Below are 19,249 nucleotides of genomic sequence, written 5' to 3'. Positions count from 1 at the left end.
TGAACAATGTTACCGCGCGTTAACAAATCCCAAGTGGTCGATATCATCCAGAACATTCCACTAAGGCGTCCCTAGTAGAGTGAGTAGCTTCAAGACGTTAAACCTCATAAACCAAACCTTCGCGATTATAACTAAGGCGGCGGAGGGTATTAGCAAACGATTAAGATGGGGATGTGGCGTAATAGCGTGGCATTTAACTAAAATCCGCTATAAGTTATTATGGCAATTATGCGCTTGGCCGGAATTTTCACGCTGTGATATGGGCCACGAGTGCGGCAAATATAAACTATTAAATTAGCATCGGCGCTATGACGGCAGGAATTCTCTGCCTCACTGCAGGCATATAAGACGAAGAGTGACCTTAACAGTCATTACAATAAACGCGCAACCGGTACAATTTAAATGTCAACTGGCAAGTATAATCGAGTGTCACAGTTATTAACACGCATCATCGTTTCCTGACACAGGCCATCGCCATCACCGTGATTACAAAGCAATTTAAAAAAGCTTATTTTTCAAGATCTTTCCCCGTGATCACCCTTCTCCGGAGATTCGAAATCCTTAGTATTTCTGAAACCTTCATATCTATCTAAATGCACTAATATGTCTGATGGTAGTAATCTGTAAGAAGAATGCGGCAGCATGCGTTTGTTTCTTTTCCCTCTTCGCAAAACTTCAGATTTGCGCTTTACATTTACCGTCGTCCGTATGTCGGCCGTCCAAATAGCACTTTTAATTATGAATCGGGCGAGATTAATTTTATTACGTCGTATCTCTGACTACGACAAATTCTTGCCTAAACGCAGAAGTCTTTCCCTGCTTCACATATAACATATTTTGTGCTTTACAGGATTCAGTTGGAAATCGTGAATCTAAAATGAAGCCCAAGGCTCCCCGGATCGTCTCGGACGCGCTCTGATTGGCGGAGCCGGCCGATGCGCTCAAGTCTACCTAAATTAGAGAAGAATAAAAAATTTACGCTATCCGGACCAAACTGAGCATCTGCACGTGCATGTTACATATCCGCCAAAATAAACTTCCGCGTTGCTTTGCGTTTGCCTATCACGATTAGGTCGAGCATCGAATAGTTGCTCCTGATGGAACTGTGTACCATGCACTGACAATAGTTGCGTTAATCCAGACTGCTTAGTTTGACAGAGACGGTAAACACAAAAATATCGTGATATCACTCTACGGCATTTTTCAATCATGGCTCAACACAAACCCAACACCTTTTCATGAGCGATGTAGGACCGCTCGGTTTAAACGAGTTATATACGCATAATTTTGTTGCCGTTGTTATTCATTATCATGCGTAAAACATTACCGTACATACCAAATCTAATATTTACTTACAATAACTAGATAATTTCTTATCTAGCCAGTTTCAGTTATGGTTTAAACGCCTCAGTGGTGGCTACAGTTTCGTGTAGGCCACGTGAAGGGTAAAAAACTGCGGTACGTACAATTCCTGATCCGTTTTTTTTTTTTTTTTTTTTTTTTTTCACTGCAACGCTGAAGTCATCCTTCCCCGAGAGTCGAAAATGCGAGCGAAGAAGCGGCGACGATTGTATCTATTTTTACAAAATAGATACAATCGTCATAGATACAATAGATACAAAATTTACACTAGGCTAGCCAGCGACACATTTTGAGTAAGCGTCGCTAGTCACTACTACGCATGCGCCGTAACCATGGCAACTAGTTGCTTCGAGCCACAGAAGAAGGGAAGGGAGAAGTCGATCAAATGGGAGTCGGAAGATTCGGAAGACGTCAAGAAGAAGAAGAAGAAGGAGCCGGTCAAATGGAGCAAAGGATAATTACTTTAATGCACTAATTCAGTTTGTGTAGGACATTTGGCAGTCCACACTGAACCCTGACCAATCCCCCTTCGTGGGTATGTGCCATATATCAAGGCAGAAGAAGAAGAAGACGCTAGGAAGACACCGTTTGCTGCCAGTGCATCGTCGACGAGAACGTTCGAATCGTACTTTGTGAACAATTGTCTGGTAGCTCATATCCAGGCTTAGCCGAGTTGAGCCGCCATCAATTTTTATATCACGTCACCAATGAGAAACTTTTGCGCCATTGCCATCTTTTGGCTGTTGAAATTAAAACAAGGTAGAGAAAATTTACATTTACAAGTTAATTAACGGGCCTATGCGGATACCGCGCAGTGATTCATGTAGAATAATATCTTACTCATCATAAACAAGAAAGCCCCGCCGGGGTGGCGCAGTGGTTACGGCGCTCGACTACTGCTCCCAAGGACGCGGGATTGAATCCCGACCTCGGCGGCAGCTTTTCGATGGAGGCGAAAAGCAACACGCCCATTTGCTGTGCGATGTCAGTGCACGTTAAAGAACCCAAGGTGGTGGAAATTTCCGGAGTCTTCCACTACGGCTTCTCTCATAGCCTGAGTTGCTTTGGGACGTTAAACCCCACAAACGACCATTAACAAGAAAGCATCCACCCAAACTTTGCCGCTTTTTTGCGAATTTAGGCGCGCCAAAACTTGAGTTTTGTTTGAGGCTTCATTAGGAGCAAGATATTCTTATTGAAACCATCCTCCAGCCAAATCAGATGTCAGCGCCAATTCTTTTGATATCCCAGGAAGAAAAATATTGTCACGTAGTGATGAGAAGGCCGATGACACAAGTGAAGAGTCTGGGAGAGCACTAAAGGAACTCTTAATTAGGCTGACTTGCGCCCGCAAAAGAACTAAGCGAATAAAGGGCGGTAATAACAGCTATCGCGCCCGTCGAACTGCAGCTGCACTCGTCCGCTCTCAATTTAAAGGCGCCGAAAAAAGACATAGATAAAACCGCGTACGGTGACTTGCATACCCTGGGACATTGTAGAAGGCACGTGCGTGGCAGGAATATTTCGAGATGCATCTCGAATTATCTGCCGCCACAAAGGAAATGATAAAGCCGCGTCTTGCAATAACGAACATAAGCGAGCAAAGGATATAGAATTGATCCGAGCGTTCGAATCAGAGTGATAATAAGGCCGTATGCCGGCGGCTGCCGAAAAAGAACACATGGACATTGGAATGGTTCGCGGCAGTATACAGAAGCGTCGTATCGTTGTCGTGGCGACGGACAAAACTAGAGCACTATTCAAACCATCGCCGGCTAAAAAGGAGTGCTTTACCTCCTCGATGCTTTGGACAATTCGGCTGCCATTGAAGCCTAACGTACTGGGTGCAATGCTGTCAATTATCCATTTTTAACCGTCAATTCCTTTCTAGTCAGAAGATACGGTGATGTAGCTAAAATCGAAACCAACGAGTGTTCCCTACCCTTAGCTTGCTTTTCAAGTTAAAGCGGACGGATGGGAATGGTGATTATGCTCATTATGCTCCTCGTTATGCTGATAACTGTACGATCACTCATCGCGTGCTCTTCTACCTCGTATACGGACTTGCACGAAACGCTGAAAGCGCCATTTTCCTGTACAGTGCAGCAGTCGACCGTGGAGCGGGTCGCGCAAATAGTAGAGAGATTTCGCTTACCGTGATCCTCTACCGCTCGTGAGCGGCGCGCACAAGCTGATTGGTCCCGACGCGGCAGGTCTATGTGCCGGCATCAAGTATGTGGCGCCATCTATCGGCGTCAAGGGGACCTTTTTTTTTTTCCGAAGAGTTTGTCACAAGGCATAAGTCAAGGGGACCTGGACATGCGCAGTGGAATGCGTGGTGGCGGATCACGGTAGCGGATCGCGGATCACGGTAAGCTAAATCTCTCTAGTGTCAAAGCGATGGCGGTCGTGGGCTGTAATAGCCGAACGCAGACTAAAGTGCGAAATGTGAAGTCCGCGGACAAGACGACTGCGGGTTTTTCAAAATAGGTACGCTTGCACGAATGCGCGACAAGACCAGTGACACGGCCGCTCGATGGAAGCGCACTAGGCGCGGCCTGCTACGTCGCCCGAAACCGGCGGGAGGCGCCTACTTCCAGTCGCCACCGCCTCGGCGCCACCGTTCGGGGACAGCCCCGCGCGGAGAGCTGCGCCTGGCTGCGCTTTGAGGGAGGCGTCGGCGTGGTAGAAGCCTTTTATTTTAAGGATATAAGAGCTCCGCTTCACACAATTTCGCAACAAGAATTAGTATATACTGTCATGTACAGTGTGACCATGTCAGCACTTAGCGTGTGCTCGGCAAGGATGTATACTGGAGTGTACCACGAAAAACTTATAGTGGCGGTGGTTCAAGGCCACTCGATTGGAGAGCTCGCATTACCGTCAGGTTGCATTCGGATCCAGTTGTTAGTCACATTGACCCGGCTGTGAACAATTCGAAGCGGTTCAGCTGCCATGGTAGCCTAATGCATAACCACTTGATTAACTATGTCGCGAATTCCGTGTGTCATTTTCACACACTTTACTCATTCCTCCATACAGCTTTTATACACAAATTGATGCCAACCTGTTCTGAGTTGCCAGCGCTATCCAATAAAAAAATGTCCTACTATGAGCAACCTCTGTGAAAATGCGACATGTAACCAACCTTTTTATCTCATTGTGACAAATTTTACGGTGGAAATATGAAGATGCTTATTAGGTTAAATCTAGATGATAACCTGAGATCTTCGACTCAGTTGGAGACCTTAAACTTTGTACGCCTGAACGCTATCCGTCATGGCTTCCCGCATTTTGCATGACCGGACAAAGTAAGCGCGCTTGATAGAGCCGGTCTGCCTCAAGGTGCTACGTATATGCGCTGAAAGTTTTTATTACTATCTTTATTGGCTGCTCGCAAACCCATACAATTTTGCTGGTTCGTAATTTTCAATGGAAGAACGCGCATCGAGTGTTTATGTTGTGAAACTCTTAGCTTTGATCCCAATAATGTTCACGCGTCAGAGCGCAACTGCAGCCGAGATTCAACGAGCTGTCGAGTACGCTTATTTAATGGCCGCACAAAAAAGGAAGAAAATTACCAATCGCAGACGGAAAACCTTTCTTGAGAGAGGTTTATCCCATAGCCATAAATATCGCTCCACTGTTGAGCTGACATTTCCAGCCCAGCTCGCTATCAGGGGGGAGGGGGTGGGGGCAGCAACTTAACGATATTTTGCATAGCGCCTTAGCATGGGCACGATCATTGTTTTTATAGATTAGCTGCAGGTACCGTGTACAGTGAAAAACCAATGATGAAACCAAAAGTTTACACAGCTTACTACTTCGCCGGAACCTATTCAGACTTCATCATCCTGTTAATGAAGGTGCTCGTAAGCTGACAAAGCTTGATTACTTCCTTTGCGGGGTACATCAAGCCTCCATTGTCCTTGGTTTTGATTAACCTGTAACTGGTCCAGTTGACTCATATTTCCTGCAGCAGGCTCTTGCTCGACTGACATGTCGCCTCAAAACCATTACCAAATATCGCATAAATTAAGCAACAACCTGGTAGTGATAAACAAAACTTGGGGTTCTTAAGTCTCCTTGAGAAGCCTCGTTAGAGTGCCCGCACTTTGCTACCTGCTTATTCACCGTATCCCGTAATTGCTGCCTCTGTCGCATATCATTAGAATGCAGCCTTAAGCCACCGCATTATATGAAATAGCACCCTACACATAGCTATATAAAGCCCCTCTTTACCGAAGCCGTACGAACGTGCGCTATAGGAGTATAGTGTGCCTGACTTGGGATCTAAGGGTCCCGCTTTCAATAATTCCCATTTCACTCTTACATTTTATTGACTCTCTCTCTGGTTTGGCAGCTCCTGCCACATTGAACATGTCATGGGTTCTCATTGACTTTATCACCAACTAAAGGGCCTCTTACCAGAGATGTATTTTTTTTTTTCCGACTTTCCGCCGACAAAGCAGGCGCCGGATTTTCTGTGCAACGTGGCTTTTCATTTTATCGCATCGGCTGAAACAGTCTCAACAGTATAAACAAATGTTGTATGCACAGGCTCCTTTACTTACGAGGCCACTCAGACTAGCGCGGCAAAATTTAGAACAAATTGCATGCTTATATAAAAAGAACACTTCGTATCTTTTTCTGATTTGTTCTCACAACATAACCTGCGAGAAAACCTTCTGGTGCTACCTCATCGTGTTCATCTGCTTCACAACACATCGTTAAAAATCCTAGTTCACTAGCCAGCTCCCTGATAACTACATAGGTTAAACAACGTGACGGGAACACACGAAAAGAGGACGACACAACTAGCGCGGTTGTGCCGTCTTCTTCTCCTGTGTTCCCGTCACGTTTGCACGTGTAACCTATAATTAATCCCCAAGTCCAATCTGGTGTCCCTTGTAGCAAATTCAATGGCAGCTGATAGGGCATTATGTTGCAGCATCTGAACTTTTTAATCTCAGCGCCGCTTTCATTTCAGAGGAAGCGAGTGCATTTTCACTCCTTGCTGCTGTCTTTGCCTGAAGCGAGCTCAGCAGATAAAATTAGAGGGTCTCTTAGATGTCTCTTAAGCGGAGGACGGCAAAAGCCTACCCTTCTCATATCATTTGCCTCTCATTGTTTGCCACAGTTCGTCATTTCAAGTCGTCATTTGATATATTGGTCGTTTCTCAGTCATGATGAGTCTACCAGCGTAGTCATTGTAGCCCTTATCACTCATAACTAAGCAGGTTACTCATTTAGAATCAGCAGTGATCATTACATGTCGTCGTTTCACATATTGGTCATTTCGTAGTCATTAACAGTAATGATGAATCATGCCTAGCCGTTATAGTCATTACCACACATCGCTAAGCACTTTTACTCATTTCTAATCAATTGCGGTCATTACATGTCGTAGTTTGATATACTGGTCATTACAAATAATTTTAGTCATTACCTCTATCAATGTCTATTTATAACTTTTATTGATTACCTATCACCATCAATCATTTTCATTCTTAATCTCCCTCCTTGCACGTCCGCTTTTGCGACTGGCACACCAGTGCACAGATGCGACGCACAGATATTAGGCACAGCTTCTGCGCATGATTTTCGCTCCATGAGCCTAGAATGGCTGTCGCCTTAAAAAACAAACGCATCCTGTCTCAACGTTAACGTGCTTGCACACGCGCACACAAAAAAGTTTGGGTTTACCACGCAGACGCGAGGCGAACGCACCCAGAAAGGAAGAAAACCGCGCGCTCAGAGCCGGCGACCCTGGCGGCGACGTGTCCCCGAACAGTGGCGCCCTCAGCAAAAATAGCGGGCGCAACTGTAAACTCCCCAAGGACGCGCTTGCCCATTGACGGCGGCGCGACGCAGTAGGCCGCACCCAGTGCGCTTCCATCGAGCGGCCGTGCCAGTGATTGCAACGTCGCAGACGAGTGGCTTATTTGTGCACCTCGGATGTTGTACATTGAGGCACAGATTGCGGCACGAGCTCACCATTCTAGCTTCAAGTGTTCATTTTGAAGGTCCCCCGTCTAAACTTTTCTATGACTGCAATCCTGATATGAAATGACGTGCACACACTTGGTATTTGTCCGGACTTCTGTGAATGCCGTCTGTTGATGCGTGCAAGCCATTCTCGTGTGCGATGTTTCGATCGCTCCTGGTCTTGTCGCATTCGTGCAATCGTACCTTTGGTATATTGAAAAAACCGCAGTCGTTTTGTCCGGACTTTACCTTTTGCGCTTTAGTATGCTTCGGCGGAGCCCACGACCGCACTAAACCATCGCTTTGGCCCTATTTGCGCGGACGGCTCCATGGTCGACTGCTCCACTGTGCAGGAAAATGGCGCTCTCAGCGTGTCGTGCAAGCTCCCTATAGGCCAAAATACAAAACCCTGGCGCTCGCGAAGCCAGATGCGATGGCTAGTTGTCGAAGATCTCGAGCACTTTCAGAGATCATCAACAGGGCGTCGCTGCGCTCAAAGCAGCTTACTTGACTGCACGCAACAGATAGGATTTTAACACACTTAAAGCAACAATGACAATTGAAGTCGGCCAGTATTGATAGACTATGGAGACGATCTAGCTGAATCTAGCACGAAGAAGCGCTTCATGCATGCATCACCAATCTACCTACGTTCGCTGCCTCCGCCTTCTACACATTCTCTTAACAAACTTCTTAACAAACAGCTTCTCTTAACAAACTGTTTGTGCTTTTCCATATGACTCTCCTTCATTTTCCCATGCCCCGAGATATGTTCTTCGCCACTCTGGTTATTTCGTGGTCTTGCATTTTAAGTGACTACTCAGTTGTATTGCTGGATATCCTCAAACTCGACTCAACTGCACTGAATTTGAACCCATAGGGCGCCTTCATCATTTCGACAAGAATTACTTTTATCACTCTTTCCCATGCTTTCTACAACTGACGTCTACGGGTTGTCTCGAAAGCAGATGTCAACTGCCCGGGGTTAAGGTTCACGCAAGTTACGGGACATTAACTCTCTATTAAAAAAGTAATAATAATGCAATGCGAGGTACTGGCGCGCATCTGTTCTCGTAATAAAAATTTGTGTGGGCAGAGCAAGGGATAGAAACGAGACTGTAATGAAATGTTTAGTTCTAAAGAAATCTGCGCGGAAATTATTGTTTTCCAAATTATCAGCCACGAACAATTGCATTTCCCGCCGAATGTAAGCCGCAGCCTAATTTCTTTTCCTTCTTTTTTTCTCACAAACGGTTCGACCTGGTGGCGCGTGCAGGGTGACAACGAAGAAGAGCACGCGCCGAGAGCGCGTTTGCTCGCCCTCGGCGGTTCGATGGAGGCCTGTGGGCTCCCGCCGCAATGATTTCTCGACGAGCTCAAAAATTTAGCCCCGCCTGCTAGCCAGGAGCACCACAGTCGACCTCTGGGAGCAGCGTGCGCTGCTGCGGTCTGCACCATGGCGGCGGAACACCCGCAGAGAACGGTGAGACATTTTCAGTTTTTCGGGATGCTGGCGCCCGGCCATCTGTCGGCTTCGTGGCCGAGGGCAGGGCCTCGCTCGCGCGCGCAAAGCTCAGCGGCGACCGCCTGAGAAGCCGGATAGCTGCAAGGTTGACGACTGGGCAAGTTGGTAAGGGTTCATACTTAACCAGCCAAAGGACGAGACACAGGAACCAGCCTTGTCCTGTCCTCTTCTTACCTGTGTCTCGTCCTTTGGCTGGTTAAGTATGAACCCGGATAGCTGCGCCACCCGCAAAAGGGACCTTGTGCTGGGCAACCGGTGCGCCGACACTTGTCTCACAGATATACGATTGCTTGGCTTCCTTTAGCTTGCCCTTCCGCCGTTGAATTAGGCTGCGATGCGTTGAGAACGAGGGAATGCGAGAAATCTCTTCGCCTCAGCAGCGTTAGTCCGCGACACGGTGTTTTCAGCCTATTCCGGGCGGCGACTTTAAGTGTTGCCGAAGAAGGGAGCACATGCTCAGACCTCATCCTTAATTCTGCGGATACGTCACAGGATAAACGGTAGTTATGTTACCAGTGTAGGCAAATTTCTGTGCCGTCCCGTTAACAGCTGTCACCTGCATGTTTCAACGTGGTTTCTGCAACCGCGTTTGAACCAGTGCGCCAGATGAGACACCTCGTTTCATCGCGCGTCGTGGTAATACGTTCGTTTCATCGCGCGTCGTGGTATTACGATGCGCCAGTTCATACATAGTCCGCATATCGTAGCAGGACACGTAAAAGAACTCGACAGAATGCCTCTCAACTCGCTTACTCCAGAGAAAGAGCGGGTTTTCATAAGGAAGGACATGTCTTTCTCTCTACTGTTTTCCTCGATGTCTTAGTCCATTCGTTAAAATAAAAGGGGGGGGGGGGAGGGGGAGGACTTAATTCGACTTCTTCGGAGTTCGTGTAAACATTGCCCCTCTCCTGTTGCTAGCGGCGCCTCGTGTATATCCTCCCGTCGAAGGCGCCGTTCCGCGGGTGTCAGCACGGAGTATAGAAAAAAGCGCCGTGATACGCTGCACCAGAATTTTTCATGTATCGCTGAAGCCGACTTATTCTTGTCGACCTAACCGCGCCGCATGGCGCATCAAATGTGCCGAGTTCAAACTAGGGCCATCAGTGACAGTTGCCCATGTGCCAAAAAAAACACACCACAATACACAGCATTCGAGGACATTTCCCACGCATGTTAAGCGATTTCCTGCTCCCATAGAAGATCGTCAGGTCACACATCATGCTGAGTTCAAACAAGATTCCGTCATCATTAGTAATCGCGCCACGAAGGTAATCGGCACTTGATTCCTATTTTTGGTTGTTCCATGGCCGCAGTCGCGCGATCACTGAGAAGAAATGAACGTTTCGTGTTATTTCGTCAATAACTCCCGTTTACATAAACTGCGCGCTAGAGAAAGCGCATCTCAACCCAAGGATCCAGCGAATCAGGGGCTAAATTGTTCTCTCGCTGTTACAACTCATGATTGAACAACTTCTCTGTTATTTTGGCTATTGCTACTGCCAAGGTCACCAAAGGGCATGAGCTAGTGAAGGGCCCGTATACCTGCATGGGCTTTGAATTCTGAGATCTAATCTCTGTCGCCAGCCTCAGCCAGCACTTTGTGTGTGTGTGTGTGTGTGTGTGTGTGTGTGTGTGTGTGTGTGTGTGTGTGTGTGTGTGTGTGTGTGTGTGTGTGTGTGTGTGTGTGTGTGTGTGTGTGTGTGTGTGTGTGTGTGTGTGTGTGTGTGTGTGTGTGTGTGTGTGTGTGTGTGTGTGTGTGTGTGTGTGTGTGTGTGTGTGTGTGTGTGTGTGTGTGTGTGTGTGTGTGTGTGTGTGTGTGTGTGTGTGTGTGTGTGTGTGTGTGTGTGTGTGTGTGTGTGTGTGTGTGTGTGTGTGTGTGTGTGTGTGTGTGTGTGTGTGTGTGTGTGTGTGTGTGTGTGTGTGTGTGTGTGTGTGTGTGTGTGTGTGTGTGTGTGTGTGTGTGTGTGTGTGTGTGTGTGTGTGTGTGTGTGTGTGTGTGTGTTTCCGCTTATAGTTCTATATTTCGTCGCGCAGAAACTGCGCTACCAGAGCAACTCGACGTTCGTGCTCAAGCCAAAATCCAACGTCCGCGTGCGGCCGCGTGCCGGCGAGCAGAAGACGGCGTCCAAGATGGTGGTGAGCGCGTCGATGGACGGCTCGGACACGGCCACTACGGCGGTCACTGCCGTGCCCGTCTCCTCCACAATCAACACGCCGTCGGCGCGAACCTCATACATGGCCTTGGAGATGAGCGAGACGCCCGCCACTATGGTAGGCGTGAGCAGCATGGGCCCCATGGGGTACCCCACCAGTGGTGGCAGCCCCATCACCACTTTCGGAAGCATGGTGGGCACTCCTTTTTTTCCGATACTTGCGCATGGGGCCTGAGCTGCGCGCTTATTGTGTACTCTCCTGTGCTGTCGTCATGCTACAGCCAAATTATATGCAGCCAGCAGATTGTGGGCACGAACAACAATAGATGTTTTTGCATATCCGCTCTTCCCCTCAGTCTGCGCTCACGCTTGAAAACTGCGGAGTCATTTCGAGCGCCCTCTCTCCGTACGCTTTTAATTTTCGGACTCGGTTACACTTTTTCTTGCCAATTGGTGCAATGGTAGGGAGGCGAGGCGTCTTTAAACGTGCCATACCGCCATATAGTTCGACCGCGTAGCTTTCGGTCTGCATAGACGGTTTAGATATTTCCTCCATTTGCTTCGATAGCCAGCTTTTCTGACTTGACTCGAATCTTGTCTGGTGAAAACACTTCCAACCTTTGAGGGGTGGACGAATCAGAACAACCGGAACGACCCGAACGGGTTGCTGTCGCCATCTTGACTGAAAAGTCGGGGCCTCTCGGAGCCAAGAAAAGGGTTTTAGGCATAACAGCTTCATTTCGGAAACTCGGTTCCGTGATAATATATATATATATATATATATATATACCGTAAATAACTAGCGCTATGATTTCAATTTGTTTTTGCAGAAATTACTCATGTAACTAGGGGCTTTATTCAGCTGCGTAGGAAGATGCATGATGCATTTCGGCTCTGTAGCTTTGGCTCCATTGCCAAGAAAAAGTGTCCCGGAGAGGAACTCGCGCAAACCTCGGGTGCTTTTATAGGTGCACCGCGCACGCATGTGCCTGCCGTTGAGAGATGCAGTGCTCTTTTGACTGCAGCCTCGCATTCAGTAGTCGGCACTTGTTAGCTTTTTCGCCTAGGGAACAACGTCAGTCAATAGTAAACAGTGAGGTACATGTTGCAGGGTTGGAAATGAGGCAGTATTGTTTTAGAATGACTACAGCAAGCAGGAAAACGTTGCACTCAATACCTGCCAAGTTAATTCACGCACTAAAAATCCCCAATTGTCTTGAGGTCAACGACGACGAATTTCAGTTAAATAGGTTAAAATTCATTGCTAGGTGACTGAAAGCTTTGTTGAAGTTGTAAATTGTGTCAGAGATATCCGTAAACGCCGTAATTTTGCGAGCATCGAAGTGCGGAAGTTTCGCAGTCGCCGTCAATGCATGCCTCTCTAATAGGCGGGAAAAAAATTTGGGGGGGCTAAAATATGTGCCTGTCTTCGTCAAAAGTAACCAGGCTGCCAAGCAGCTTGCCGTTGCCACAGGAGTATAGCATGCGGCGCCTGGAGAGGTATGTACACTTAATTTGTTGTAACGGACTGAGGACCAAGAGCACCGTGCAAAGTATTGTCGCCACCAGCAGCGTGGAATCCACGCGTGCAGTTCAGTCGTGGGTTCCTGACGATGCGCGTCAAGTATACGCTTCATCTCTCCAAAGTCATTACGGGCGTGGGTTTAGGCGAAAAAAGCTGCCCATTTCTTGCCTGCGTGGGTCGGCTCGCAGCATCCGGGCCTGTTCTCGGACTTGCGCGGCGAAGAGACCTTCGAGGCTGAATTCGGGTCTGAGGGGCGCAAGCCCCGCTGGCGGGCCAGCGCCATGCGCTCGCGCTCTCGACGGCTGACCGGCGGCTCGTCCAGTCGCATGGTGCACCCGGCTGACCGGGACTTCGACGCGGACGACGAGTCCGATCGCCGTATGGACGATCGCCGGCTGCGCCGCAGGCGCCAGGCCCGTCGAGGGCGTCGCTCCAGCATCGACGACGAGGAAGCGGATTTTGACGATGGCGCCGGAGGCCGCCTCGTGTGTACATGCGGTGCAAGCAGCAGCGGAGGAGGAGGCGGAGGAGGGGCAATGGTTGGCGGAGGTGGTGGCGGCGGCATCTTCATGGGCCAGAGGCCCGAGGACTTGGAGGATCTGTACGTACTAAAAAAAACCGGAGAGCGTAAGAAGAAGAAGAAGAAGAAAAAGAAGAAGCCGCATCCTCCGCCGCCGCCTCCGCCGCCACCCGGTTTCATGGGCATGCTCTGCGGACTGCTGGGGTCTAAGCCCCCGCCACCTCCGCCTCCACCGACCGAGGAATCCAGCTCAGAATCTGAGTCCGAGTACGAGTCCGAGTATGAGCTGAGGAAACTGGACCGCCAGCAGCTTGAGCACTTCTGCCGACAGATCGATTTCAAACAATTCATCAAATTTCCCGAGCCTGAGAAGAAGGAGGAAAAGAAAGAAGAAAAGAAAGAGGAAAAAAAGGAGGAGAAAAAGGAAGAGAAAAAAGAGGAGAATAAAGAAGAAAAGAAGGCCAAGTCCGCCAGAGATGACAAAAAGGTGAGGCCTGCAATGATCTGTATGTTAGAGAAAGAAGCAGTCGGTGCCAGCAGCCTGGGTTATCAAACGAGTAAAAAATAAAAATTGAAAATGCCGGCGCGCGAGATGCCTAATTTCCTGCTCCTTGCGCTTTTCATCTGATTTTGTTTAAATTTTGTGATATCACTTCGAATGTGAAATTTTGAATCTTTAAAGTACCAGCAAGTAAGCTCCCTATCTAAAGGGATTGAGCTAAAGAAAAGCGAGGCATGCGTCAGTGTCCTAATGGCTGGGAATAAAATAAGTAGGCCTTGACTTCTGGTATCCGATATTTGTGAACTGTGGCGTGGCTAGAGTACAATTGGTAGCAGGTGATGGAAATGAAAACATCTGTAGCATAGCGCAGTCTATAGCTGCAAAATTAATCTTACGCGGTAAGGCTCTATCTTGATCCCTTCTTAGGATGTCCTTTCTCATTTTGCTTAAGTTCGCTCGGTGCTTCTTGCAGTAAGCAATGTGTATATCGTGTTCTTTTTTGTTTGTCTTTTATCAATAACAGGCAAAAGGACCGTCTTTGCGACGTAAATGAGAGGACCTTCTATTAAGAGACAAATGTTCGTTCTTATCGCGTACATCTCTAATCTCCTTTAAGAAACGAAAAGTAGGTTAACAATGCGCCGAGTTTGTGATAAGTTCATTGTCATATCAGCGATTCAACGTCATGCGATAAAGTCAGCATACCTTTAGTATGCAAGGCAGCAAGGCGCTTCGCACGCCTGCACGCAATGCCTCCCACTTTGACGTGGGCGGGATGTTTCGAATTATATTGCGACCAAAATCTTAACGCCTACTCCAATCCTGGGTCCGGAGCACCACTCCGGATCCGCAAAGGAGCAAGATATCCGTCACTGCCCATATGAGAGCTCAGGGTGTCAATCTAATCTCTCATTGAAACACGCTTTTCGGTTGCCCAGTGCACACAAATTTGCTCCGGATCGGTGACTGGAATGTGTAATTAGTGTTACTGTAATGCCGCTGCTCCGCATTGTTTGTCGGTGGACACATGGTGACCGTGGGTGATATAATAAAGGCGTGATTTTGATGTCTTCACTGCATGCAAACAGCAAGCACAGGAAGGCAGGCGAACCGGCTACTTGTCGAACGGCCGATAGCTTTGCCTCAGAAATTAGTGTTACAGAAGTGGGGACTGGCGACATGGTTGGCCATTTGCCAACCAGGCTCTGATAGAAAGGGCCGAAAAGCGCACCGTTCGGGCATGTTCGCGGCTGATCCCCAGTATACTTCCAATACACTGAAAGGACACGTCCCCTGCCTTATTTGCGTTACATAACACCAAGCTGCTTTTATTCTGGACTCGCTCCATTCTGAGGTCCTGTCCCCATCATTTACTCAGGATCCGAAGGTTTGGATTCGCTCATGTTGTTGAAAATGAGCAGCAGGCAGTCTTCTGGTTCCGTGTATAGATGAATGCGATAAGCAGTGCTTCTCCGCTCCGCGAACACGTATTATTGTAGTTTCACCAGCTGTTTAATGCTCGAAAGCAGCTTTGCATCGTGCGGTCTCCCGCCAAAAGTCCGTATCAGAAAATATGCTTATTCGGGAGTGAAAAATACCCGGCATTTACTGAATGGTAATTAATTTTTGTAGCTATCACAATATTGAAGCCTGTAGATGGAACATCGACTTAGATGAACGCTCAGCGACATTCGCTTGTGCCACAATATTTTTTTCGCGAGAGGCATGCCGAGAAAACAAGCAAAGCAGCAATGGGGGCTAGTTGGTTTAACATTTCAAGATATTTGCGCGCTACGCTATACACAGACATACCAGAAAGCAGGAAACACGTACACTGTGTATAGCGTAGCGCGAAAATTTCTTGAAATACCGAGACGTTGGTGCGAAATCTCACTTCAGAACTTTCCAAAGCTTGAGAGTTTCGCGATAAACGAAAAGTTTGCGCAGACACATATAGGTATATATCTAGCACAAGTGCTCACGGACATGCACTGCGCGCGCCAACTTATAAACCAGCATTAAATTAAACATATGTACATATGTATAGAGTTTTAATAAAACCTACTGCATTTTGCTTTTGCGTACGCAGCCTGACGCTCCGCCGAAGGAAGGCCCTCTTGATGTCAAGGTTCCGGTCATATTCGTTTTTGGTAAGCCCTCTGCGCAACCTGCAGAACCAGACTGGCACATTGCTTCTTGCACTGTTCCTCAGGCAGTATACTTAAATGTGAGCGACGCACAGGCACGTAGTCAGGAGCACCACCACAGTATGTGCGAATGCGTGCCTTATGTGGCCAATGCCAATCAATGATCAATTACTAATTACTTACTAATTACGTAATTCATTGACTAATCGACGCACAATAAGAAATTAATCAATTACCTACTTAATCAATAACAGATCACTTAATTAATAATGACTAATTAATTTAATTACTTAATTGCTAATTAGTGCCAGTTGCGCAGCAGAATGTGGCACTCAGGCTTTCGCATTTCACTATTTTAGTCGCTAAAGTCCCTCGATATTCTTTTTACGTTGTTAAGAGGTAAGCGACTGTAATTGACGTAGGTGAGCTGTTGGCGCCCTTTGAGGAAGTGGTCTAACCATGAGAGCAAGTTCTGCTGAAATTCCAAGGCATGCAAATTTTAGAAGATGAAGAGCATGGGAAAATAGGGTCGAACGCGTTTTTTGAAAAGGATAAAAAAAATGGTTTCAGTTTGACCAAGGTCACATAAATGACATATGTTCAGTAATACCAAAATCAGCGCAAAAAAAAAATGGTACACGGACGTACAAAGGAAACACGATGAGTGTTATTTCTCAACTATAAAATATCATAAGTAAATTCAGCGAGCTAGTATGCAAATTTAATAAAACACTGAACTAAGATAACATTTATACATTAAAAACGAAAAACATGACACTTCAGTACTTATTCAGGTATGTTCTAATGCGTATGTGATTGTGATATAATATTGGCGGTGCCATAAGAAGTGCAATACTCCGCACGTGCCGCCATATAATGCTATAGCATTTGAAAGGCGGATAATGAGTGTGTGAACCTGAAGCGCTAGTGTTCAATTCTAAAGCTCTCTGCTGAATGAGGAACTGCCTCCTCCTGCGTTCAGGCGGCCCCGGATCCGGCAAGGGTACCCAGTGCGACAAGATAGCGCAGAAGTATGGCTTCACTCACATCTCTTCTGGCGACCTGCTACGGGCGGAGGTGCAATCCGGCAGCAGTCGGGGCAAAGAGATGGACGAGATCATGAAGAAGGGAGAGCTCGTCCCACTGGTACGAACGCCTAGCGTGCAGAAGATAAGACCTCTTTGAGCCCACTTAGGGGCTATATCACTATAAAGTTTTTAAACATTCTCTACAAATTGGTCGGTTACACGTCGACAATTGACGTCAGGAGAAAGGAACGACCATTACGACACGAGGCTGTGGGTCGAAATTCCTGTAGCCCTCCGCTACGGCGTCCCTCATAGTCTGAGGTGCTTTAGGACATTAAGACCTTAAGCCAAATCATCGGTTGTTAAAGTTAGCTAGTCGCCACTAAAGAAACAAGTAGTAGTGAAGGGGATAATGGTTGAGTGCCGCTTCCTTAGCCACGTGATTTGGTGGAACAATCTGTACACTCCTCGCGCCTTACGACAGGGACCTGTGATTCCTTCAAGGCGCCAAAATGGAAGCTGGTCCAGACGCCCTCCCTTGTCACATTGATGGAAAACAGCTATTAACATTGCGTCACCCACTGATGAAACCAAACGTTTCGGTCCCCATGTCTCAAATAAGTATTGCTTGACACCTGCACTAATTATTCCATAGGCGCTGCGCAGATCCATATTTCGTCCTAAGTCGAATTGAATGCTTATTGTTGAGGACGGCCGCAGATGTTACATTCGGCTCAGCACGCGACAGCAGCCAGTCCAAAAGTGCCTTTGTATGTCCTGGCAGAGCAATAGTCCGCAGAGTCAGGGGCCGAAGCACGGAAGCACAGCGAGGAGGTCCGCAGAACACAGAGGGCTATCCTGGGTGCTCCACGGGTAACACACAACACAAGCGCAACCGCTACCGGCAAGTCGGAGCCCAGTGCAGGGTCGGCTTAGGTGCGAGCAGCATGCTGCTCGGCAAGCGTCCTGGTCCGATTAGAGATCAAGACGCCGGGATGACTGCAGAGGATCTGCAGTACGCTTTCACGTCGGAAAGTCCGGGTGGCAGTTGGGGTGACCGCTGGGAAACCGCTACCGTGGCAGCGGCGCGGCTGGTAGGGGTCATATGGGAAGATGGCACTCCGAGGACCGTGAGCGGGAAGCACACGGGACACTGTCACTGGGGATATCCTGCAGGCAGCGGAAGGGACCGCAGTGGTAACTAAGCCGAAGCTGAGGCGCGGCAGGGAACGCTGGAAGAACCGCCGGGTATAGGGCGGCGCGTCGAGGCCCGAGAGCACGAGGTTCCCGGGGTTGCTGCCGAAGCAGCAGGGAGGGCCGCAGAAGCGGCAGGCGACGCTGGATGCGTCGAGGCCCACGAACCTTGCGGTCAGCGGGAATCTGGCATGGGCCAGCAGGACTGCGCCCCCGAAGGAGCAGCAGGGAGCCTAGGCGGAGAGCCACGAGTCCGGACCAGCACTGGGGCTCGCCTCGGGCGACGTCGGTGCGCCGCAGGCGAAGACCAAGGTCAAAGGGGGCCGCACTGGAAAGCTCCTCAAGGGAGGAGGGTGTGCTGGCAGGGCGAGACCTGGCATCCCCTGCAGCACGGGACACACTCGCACGCCCAAGGGTCGGGGGTTGGGCTGTGAGGCGGATCCGGGCTCCGCTTCGGCTGGAGGGCTGGATGAGACCAGCGAGGATGGACCAAGAAGGACCGGGGAATTGCGCCGGTAATCGCCGGAGCGCAGGAGGACTGAAGGTCGCGACGGGGCGAGCAGGGCGAGCGAGCGCTCGGCGAGAGCGGGCGCGCGCGTGCTCGCCGAAGCGAGCGCCGCACATACCCGCTCCCACCGAGAGCTGAAAGGCGACTGACGCGAGGCGAAACGCGCCGAGTCGGCATAGAACGGAACGCACGTCCGCTCCCCTCAGAGGCGAACGAACCCGTGCTTATGCAAGCACTCACACGCAGTAATCCTCTCGCAAAGCTCGTTCATCGAGGCGCAACACTCATGTACTGAGAATGCTTCGAACCAAACTTCAGCCGTCGCAACCGCGAATGCAGTGTCAAAACTTTTTTTCTTATTTTAATGTTGTATAGGTTTACTTGTGTAACAAAAAACACACTGAGCAAGCAAGTTAAACACCAAACCAAACGGTAATAAAATATATGCATAAAAAGGCATGACAGTACAGACTTTAAACATGTTAAACCACATAAAAATACATACCACGCAAAGCTGATAACATAGTCATTATTCAGTATCAGTCTTTTATGCGAGTAAAGTGAAAATAGTCAGCTAATTTTATTAGCAAAAACCTCACTAATGAGTACAGACAACCATGGCAGTACCATAATGGCGCTAAACGAGTGTAGCACAACCTCCTCGCCATGCTTCACCCCTTTGGTCAAGGGTATCCAGGGTATCCTTAGGCGCGATCGAGCGCGCGGACCTTACATTGTCGCCACTACTCCCTTTGCGCGCATGTTTGGAAGAGCCAGATCTTTCCCTTTCCGCATGC

The 19,249-nt window shown here is 48.5% G+C and overlaps 1 protein-coding gene across 1 annotated transcript in view; it reads left to right on the top strand.

Annotated features, from left to right (window-relative positions):
• Positions 1-3,686: 3,686 nt before the first annotated feature.
• The window catches only part of LOC146203439 (uncharacterized), a 34,186-nt gene continuing 18,623 nt past the window's right edge, over positions 3,687-19,249 (top strand). The window contains exons 1-6 of the mRNA XM_084588775.1: positions 3,687-3,733; positions 8,627-8,833; positions 10,910-11,221; positions 12,742-13,572; positions 15,671-15,725; positions 16,705-16,868. Coding sequence (XP_084444901.1) covers positions 8,807-8,833; positions 10,910-11,221; positions 12,742-13,572; positions 15,671-15,725; positions 16,705-16,868 — 1,389 coding nt within the window. The 5' untranslated portion in view covers positions 3,687-3,733; positions 8,627-8,806. The remainder of the gene's footprint in view (positions 3,734-8,626; positions 8,834-10,909; positions 11,222-12,741; positions 13,573-15,670; positions 15,726-16,704; positions 16,869-19,249) is intronic.

Source organism: Amblyomma maculatum, chromosome 1 (genome assembly GCF_055883805.1).
Source record: "Amblyomma maculatum isolate TAMU_Amacu chromosome 1, ASM5588380v1, whole genome shotgun sequence".
Classification (NCBI taxonomy): domain Eukaryota; kingdom Metazoa; phylum Arthropoda; class Arachnida; order Ixodida; family Ixodidae; genus Amblyomma; species Amblyomma maculatum.
Note: the sequence above shows the minus strand (reverse complement) of the source record. Positions and strands in the feature narration are given on the sequence as shown.